We start from the raw sequence: 8,765 nt of genomic DNA on the forward strand, positions 1-8,765 counted from the left end.
AAAAAAAAGAACCCAAGAGGTAGGAAGACAAGACTTGATGGAGTGCATACAGATGAGAAGAGAAGGAGAGGCCAAGAAGGACTCTTAGGCGGTGGGACTGGACTCTCAGGTGCTAGTCACTGACACAGGAACAAAAGGAATGGAGACACTAATTACAAGGTGTTTTGGACTAAGTTTCAGGTACCATTGGAACTGCCAAGTGGGAATTTCAAGTTAAGCAGCTGACTAAATGAGTCTGAGCCCAACAATAAATCTGAGCCTCAGGAGCAAATCTCTAAGTCCTCAGTGTAGAGATGGTTATTGTAGGGGGCTCAAGGGTGAGACTATCCAAGAGTAAGAATAAAACAACTGAAGCCCAGCCTGGGCAACTTGGTGAGACCTCATCTCTACAATAAATCAAAAAATTAGCGGGGCATGATGGCTCGTGCCTGTAGTTGCAGCTACTTGGAAGGTTGAGGTGGAAGGATCACCTGTGCACAGCAGGTCGAGGCTGTGGTGGTTGTTAGCATGTCACTCACTGTACTCCAGCCTGGGCAAGAGCGAGACTTCAACTAAAAAAATAAAAATGGCTACTCGGAAGGCTGAGGCGGAAGGATCGCTGGAGCCCAGCAGGTTGAGGCTGCAGTGGCTGGGAGTGGCCACTGCACTCCAGTCTGGGTGACAGAGTGAGACTCCAACTCAAAAAAAAAGAAAATTAAAAAATTAAATCTACAGAATGACCAAAATTAACAGACTGGGTAACATAGTGAGACCTCTATCTCTATAAAAACTTTTTTTTTAAATTGCTGGGCATAGTAATGTGCGTCTGCAGTCCCAGGTACCCAGGAGGCTGAGGCAGGAGGATGGTTTGAGCCCAGGAGTTTCAGGTTGTAGTGAGTTATGCTCAAGCCACTGCATTCCAGCCTGGGCAACAGAGTGAGACCCTGTCTCTAAATAAATAAAAATGAATAAATAAATATGACCAAAATTCAAATCAGGAAAACAAACCAATAAAAAACCAGAAGGGAAAATATAAGATTAACAATTCTGCTTCAGAAAAAGATATGGAAATTTCCAGGGTATATAAGATGTTAATTTCATATATAAAAAATTGGCAGTCTGCAGGCAGCCCTCAGGTATATATTTGTATGAGCTGATTTGCAAAGGGGGAAGAGGCCTTGTAGGAGATGGCTTACCTGTAGGGGCTCCAGGTTGGGAACAGAAAATTCCGGCATGATGCCAGGGGCTGAACTGGGCCAGAGAGAGAGAGAAATCCCAGGCAAAAAAAAGTTGTCTTCACAGGAGGTGCAAAGAGTGTGGCACAAGCTTCTCAGCTCCCATAACAAAATGAAATTAAAAAACAAACAAGAAAACATGCCTGAGTGAGACATACAGGGCTATACTCTCAGCTTTGATAAAACATAAAATGTGGCTTGAGCTAAGAAGAATCCAAAGGACCAAGCGCTCCTGAACACGCAGCTCTGGAGGACTGAGACAGTAACACCCAGAAGGAAATGCACTCTACAGACTGGCAATGGTGGCACCACACAGAAGCCTCTCTTGAATGCTCTGCCAGGAACGGACAAGCATGCGTGAATTTATTCCCAAATCCATGAGACACTCCTGTGAACTCCCCGAAACGCTAAGGATGGTGGGGAGAAGGCAGGGGTACTCCTAGAGGATGAAGTTCTGTATGAGCAAATAGAAATAAATGCCTGTATACTTTGGTTACTATCATATATGTAAACTCACTCATATATACTCACAGGTGAGACCACAGCCATTCAGGTTACTTTGGAAATGAGTACTTGTAAATATTAACTAATTTTCCAAAAGATGTATTTTTTTTTTTTTTTTTGCGTAGGAGGATCACTCCGTCACCTAGGGTGGAGTGCAGTGGCACGCCCATGGCCACCACAGCCTTGACCTGCTGGGCTCAGGGGATCCTTCTACTTCAGCCTTCCAAGTAACTGGGAACGACAAGCACGCACCACCATGGCTAATTTATTTATTTATTGTAGAGACAAGGTCTTGCCAAGTTGCCTGGGTTGGTCTCAAACTCCTTAGCTCAGGCAATCCTCTCGCCTCCACCTCCCAAAGTGCTGGGATTACAGGCATGAGCCATGCGCCCGGCTGTATACTAAAATACAAAACTTACTAAACAGATCCTAGTTGCATAAACTAGTTCATATGTCTTACTCTTAAAACTCACAATTCATTCATTTTTCCTCTCTTGGCCTCAGAACCATCTGACTTCAAGTTACTGACAAACGTGCCAAGACTGGCTAATGCCTAGATTAGCTGGTAAGTGCGGGCTGGCTGCAGGGACAAAGCAGGTGCATCTCACACTACTCTCTGCATTCTCCTAAAGCAGTAAAACCCACAAAAACCTAAATTGTGCTGGGAAGGTCACCAAAACCAAAACCTGCTGAATTTCCTGGAAACCTACACTGTGCTCAGAGAAACTAGGGAAGCAGCATCCCTGGTCTGATCTGTACTTAAACCCTGGTCCTCAGGGCATCTAGGAGAGCCTCTGAGAAGGGCCGCCTGCCTCCCCGTCATTCCCATCCAACCAACCAGTGGGTAAAAACACAGGTTCCGTATTTGCATTTTTTCTTTCAAAAGTAGAGTTGCAATTAAAAAAATTCTGGCCGGGAGCAGAGGCTCACGCCTAGAATTCCAGCACTTTGGGAGGCCGAGGTGAGAAAACTGCCTGAGCCCACAGGTTCAAGAACAGCCTGGGCAACATGGCGAGACCTCATCTCTACAATAAATCAAGAAAAATTAGCTGGGCATGGTGGTACGTGTCTGTGGTTCCAGCTACTTGGAAGGCTGAGGCGGAAGGATCGCCTGAGACCAGCAGGTTGAGGCTGTGGTGGCCATGAGCATGCCACTGCACTCCAGCCTGGGTGACAGAGTGAGACTCCAACTCAAAAAATAATAGAAAATAAACTTAAAAACCCCTAGCAAGTTTGTATGCAACTAACAGACTTCCACAGACACTGCATCCCAATCACATTTCTATTCAGAATTTCTAAAGCCCTGATGTTATCACTCCTGTGCTCAGAAAATGCCAACAGCTGCCATGCCTACAGACTAAAATCAATTCTACTCAAATAGGGTCTTCCACAACTTAGCCAAAATCACCTTTCTAATCCTAGCTCTTAGCTCTTATGACACATCTCATATGCGCACCAGCAACTCAAATCTCAAATGATACATGTGCTCTCAGGTTTTTTTTAAACAAATTATGACAATATATTTTACTTCCTTTGGACAGTGTTGCCAAATTCAACATACACTTGTTTTCTAAACACATTTGTTTTTCATTAGCACTTTTTCTGTCCCATGTTTAATCATGTACTGTCTCTTCCCATTTTGAAGTTGTTATCACTATTCATATACAAGTTCACCTTATTTTGACTATCCTTATCAAATAATTCCTCTACAACAGAACAAATAATTTTCCATTATGTGTAAACACTGTTCATACAGCAGAGATAAGAGATATCAAAAACTTCTCTTTTTGAATATACATTTGTATTTGCTTGTATGTTTGTAAAATATATCTGAAAGAATAAACAGCAACTGTTAACAGTGGCTGTCCATAGGGGAGATTTTTTTTCACTGTATGCCTTTTTCATATGCTTTGATTTAATCATGTGATTGTACAACCTATGAAAAAAGTAAATTAAAAATTATGAATAGGCTGGGTGCGGTGGTTCAAGCCTGTAATCCCAGCACTTTGGGAGGCCAGAGGTGAGGGGATTGCCTAAGGCCACGGATTTTAGAACAACCTGGACAACTTGGTGAGCTCTCATCTCTACAGTAAAGAAAAAAATTAGCCGGGCATAGTGGTATATGCCTATAGTTCCAGCTACTTGCAAGGCTGAGGCAGAAGGATCGCCGGAGGCCAGCGGGATGACGCTGGGGTGGCGTGAGCGTGCCGCCGCACTCCAGCCTGGGCGACAGAGACTCCAACTCAAAAAAAAAAAAAAATTATGAATAGTATGAATTTAAACAACCCTTAAACTACAGAGTTAAGTAGGATCCTATGATTTAAGGGGTTTTCAAAACGCTCTTTCTGAAAAATATTTTGCTCACTAGCCACCATGACTTAGCTCCCCAGCTTAAAGTCCAAAAGATGTTCCCACTGTAGAGCTAATGAAAAAAAAATCCAAAAGAATCTCTGAGGACAGTAGATATACTATGCCATTATCCATTAACAAATGAGTGAGGATTAGTTTATCACATTAGCATAATAAAGGAACGGCACAAAGAGGCTGTGTACAGTCTCCCTAATTCAGGCTTCTTTTCCTTTCCCCTCAAGGAACTAAATTAAGTTTGTTTTACTCAAAGAGCATTTGTACTAGTAAAAGAACTCATTGATGAATTCTAGCGGTCCAATCCAAGCCAAATGGAGCAGGGGACTGCTGTGTGAATGTGTCACTGTTTCTACAAACATCTGCCTTCTCGTCCAGTCCCCATGCCAGTATAATCTACTCTGCCTTAGGGGACAGGGTCAGACAGTATTTCCAGTCATCTCAGAACCCTTCCCAACGCTAGAAACAGTGCCACGCACTTCCAGAAAGTAATTATCCAAGCTCTTAATGCCATGTATTGCAAGGGTCTACCCTTCTCTAGGAAACTGTGGTTGAGGTTTTGGACCTAAAAATGCCAGGTGGATACTTAAATTCTCATAAAAATTCATCAACTAGGCATAAACTATGTGCCTGACACTGATACTCAGCAACTAACTAGGCAACAAAAATTATCTCACAAGATCAGAATATAAGGTAGGTGGATATTCAGTATATGCTTTTTAATCAGAATTGATGATCTTCTTAAACTTCTATCTAGCTGAACTCTGAGGTCTTTCATTCATGTTTTCTTCCCACAGCAGTGGCTTTTAGGTTCCCATAGGCTACTAAGCACCCAAATTTTAAAGACTGGTATAAGCCCTCCAATCCTCATTAGTTGCTTGTTTACTTTGAACCATGGAACATTAACCAAAAAGAATCTAGTGCAGTCTAAGAAGGCGAGAGGATTACCTATAAAATAAAAAATTCGTAGACTACATGACAGAAAAATTGACAAAGAAGTTATTCTCTTACCTTTCTATCATCAAAATATAAGAAATATTTTCCTTTTTTCCAGTATGAGAAGCTTCCCTTTGAACTGTTGGTCTTATAATAAGTTTTTCGAAATTATGAATTCACTCTTGCCACTGCTTTGGTTGGATCAAGTGCTAGGATCTAGTAACTGTGGCTAGTGAATCTGAGGCTCACACCCAGTAAGTTAACTGGCCTGAAAAAAACAAATGACAACTTTGGACTGGGAACATCACATTATGACAGTTCACGCAGCAAAGCTGGCCTAACAACTATCACACCAGGAATGGACTGGTCTGCTGACCTGCAACAAGTCCAAGTTTTTCTAAAGTGAGGCCCAGATACCAACCGTCAAGACTAGCATGAATCTTTCTGCCTTGCCTAGTATGTGGACGTCTGGGATGAAATTTCTCTGGAATGAAAATTATTTTTACTACTTTAATCAACAGTGATTCCCATCCAAGTGAAATCTAAATTCAGGCAAACAGATGTTCAACGGATACTAGATTGATTGGAGGAGAAAAGCACTAAGTTAATGACCACAGACAATAGGCCATACACTTCCATTATCATCAGCAAACATTTGAGAGCCTGCTAGGTGCAAAAGTAACAAAAGGTGTTAAATCACAGGTGCTAACTGCTGAGAGTTTACAATTGATAACTACTACACTGTGAAGCATTCAGAAGCATTTGAACAAACTCTAAGCATGAAACACCTTTTCCCTTTTGGGTTAGGTTTCTCTTCTACTTTCAACAGTGTATGCATTTTTCTTTCTCTGCAGAAAGAAGCCAAGAAGAAAAGAAAAAACCAAGCAAAACAAGGAAGGAAAGAAAGATGAATCCCATTGTCTGACATGTCTAGCTCATACTAGAATAATTCGAAATGAATAAGAATAAATGAGGATTCTCAACTGGGCATGGTGGGCTCACACCTGTAATCCCAGCACTTTGGGAGGACGAGGCGAGAGGATTACCTAAACTCAGGAGTTCAAGACCAGCCTTGGCAACTTGACGAGACCTCATCTCTACAGTAAATAAAAAAATTAGCTGGGCATGGTGGTGTGTGCCTGTAGGTTCCAGCTACTTGGAAGGCTGAGGTAGAAGGATCACCTGAGCACAGCAGGTCAAGGCTGCAGTGGCCATGAGCATGCCATTGCACTCCAGCCAGGGTGACACAGTAAGACTCCTATTCAAAAAAAAAAAAAAAAAAAGAATGAGGATTCTTCTCTTCATACTGAATTCAAATTTCTGTAGTAGTCACTGCAGTCTAAGAAGCTCCATTTGGTTCACTGCTAAACAACCTCCCCCTCCACATATGCTAGATGACCTGTGTGGTCCAGCTGATACCTTCACAGAACTGACTGTAGATATTGTACACTACACCACACACTTATGCCTCCCACCCTTCCATTCATAAAGAGAAATTTTTAAAAACACACAAATTAGAAGAAATACAGCAAAACTAGAGGCTTGAATAAACAGCATTATAATGAAAACAGAATTTTATGTGAATAACATACATTTCAATTCTAAATAGTATATAACTTAGAAAAGTATTTTCTATTTAAGACTACCATAGGAATTCAAGTTCAAAAACAATGACCAATAATAACTTTCTTTTCATTATACTTCACCTCTCCTATTACCCGCAATCCTTGGGTAGTATATAAGAAAGATTACACAGGCTGCTTCATTTTTTGTCACCTTTAAGGTACTATTTTCTCTGATTGCTCTCCTAAACCATCTTTCTAGATGATATCCAAGTTTTACACCCAGAGGTGCAAGCGAGCTGGAAGATTGGGGGGGGGAGCATTTTCCAGGAAAGAACCCCACAACAGGAGGCTTTCAATGCCAAAGATCGATTTCTTGACTTTGCTTCTGACCTCACCCTCCAAACTTCCTCCCCCTACTAGTTCCTCTTATTCACTCTTGGTTTCATGAGCATTCATCAGGATCTCAACGTAGCTCACTTATTTACGTATTGCCTGGTTCCCCAAAGAATGTAATCTCCAGAGAGCAGGACACTGAAGCTGATCCAATCCCAGCTTCCAAAACAGCACCTGGTGCAAACAAGAGGCTCAGTAAATACTACGCACAATACTCAAGAACTGGTACATCTTTTATAAACCAATAAACAAAACAGCAAAATTTCAGGGTCCTTACATCTCATCATGGTAGAAGAAAACCACATCTGTTCACCAACTCCTGGCAAATTACATATGAAAATCACTTCTGGCAGGGCACGGTGGCTCAGCCTGTAATCCCAGCACTTGGAGAGGCTGAGGCGAGAGGACCGCCTGAGCCCAGGGGTTCAAGACCAGCCTGGGCAACCAGACAAAGCCGCGTCTATACAACAAATCAAAAAGTTTGCCGGGCGTGGTGGCGCTTGCCTGTAGTTCCGGCTCCTCGGAAGGCTGAGGCGGAAGGACCGCCGGAGCCCGGCAGGTCGAGGCTGCGGTGGCCGTGAGCATGCCACTGCATTCCAGCCACGGCAACAGAGTGAGACTCCAACTCAAAAAAAAAGGAAAATGACATTCACTTAGCCATCCATTTTTATTTTACTTTTTGTGCGTCGGAGTCTCCCTGGGTCGCCCAGACCGGAGGGCAGCGGCCGCTCCCGGCCCCGCAGCCTCGACCCGCCGGGCTCCGGCGACCCTTCCGCCTCAGCCTCCCAAGTAGCCGGAACTACAGGCGCACGCTACCACGCCCAGCTAATTTTTGATTTATTGTAGAGATGAGGTCTCGCCGAGTTGCCCAGGCGGGGCTCGAACCCGCGGGCTCCGGCCATCCGCCCACCTCGGCCTCCCAAAGGCGCGGGATGACAGGCTGAGCCGCCGAGTCCGGCCAGCCGTCCATTTTCAGAGGAGCAAACATGACTAGTTTTTGAGCCGACTTAGGAAAGCGGCGTCGGGCCTGGCCCCCGACAGACCCTCTTGCGTGTCCACCTACCGAGCGCGGATGACCGACACCCTCAGCGCTGAATCTGCGCTGCATCCTGAACCCCCCGACTCCCAGTGACCTGGTGAAGTCTGGCGCTCTTTGAGAGGAATTACCGGCCACGCCGCAAGGACATGCAGGCCCTGGGGACAAGGCCACCCTAGCAGACGTTCTCATGAAGCTGAGCCGCTGTCGCTTCCCTGACCCCAAAGCGCTCGGGCAATTTCGGTTGAATGACGGTATCACCCAGCGGAGAAGTGTTCGGTCAGGACAGAACGCAGTTCCTGTTAAAGGCTGGCGAGAAGCCCGGCGCGGTGGCTCACGCGCGTAATGCTAGCACTCGGGGAGGCGGGGGCGAGAGGACCGCTGAGTCTACCGGTTCAAGACCAGCCTGGGCAACTTCGCAAGACCTCTTTCTACGATACATCCGAAAAAAAAAAAATTAGCCGGGCGTGGTGGCTCCCGCCTGTGGTTCCAGCCCCTTGGAAGGCTGAGGCGGAAGGCTGGCCGGAGCCCCGCGGGTCGAGGCTGCGGTGGCCGGGCGCGGCCAGTCTGGGCGACCGAGGGAGACTCGAGGGAAAAAAAGGCCCGAGAAGGAAACCGGGAGGCGGGTTCGAAGAGCTCGTTTGCAACGCGCCTCTTCCCCCTTCCCTGAGCACCGCCCCGAAGTCCGCCCCGCCGAGGAGAGCGGTCCCTCCGCGGCCCGCTCCAGGGGTGGCGGGCAGCCCCTTTAAAGCC

General features: G+C 45.2%; 1 protein-coding gene across 1 annotated transcript in view; it reads right to left on the bottom strand.

Annotated features, from left to right (window-relative positions):
• SNX25 (sorting nexin 25) overlaps positions 1 to 1,219 on the bottom strand; it is a 117,844-nt gene extending 116,625 nt beyond the window's left edge. Inside the window, exon 1 of the mRNA XM_008050788.1 lies at positions 1,176 to 1,219. Within this exon, the coding sequence (XP_008048979.1) occupies positions 1,176 to 1,214 (39 nt within the window). The 5' untranslated portion in view covers positions 1,215 to 1,219. The remainder of the gene's footprint in view (positions 1 to 1,175) is intronic.
• Positions 1,220 to 8,765: the final 7,546 nt, after the last annotated feature.

This window comes from Carlito syrichta, unplaced genomic scaffold (genome assembly GCF_000164805.1).
Source record: "Carlito syrichta isolate Samal-C Ts95f unplaced genomic scaffold, Tarsius_syrichta-2.0.1 Scaffold153679, whole genome shotgun sequence".
NCBI lineage: Eukaryota > Metazoa > Chordata > Mammalia > Primates > Tarsiidae > Carlito > Carlito syrichta.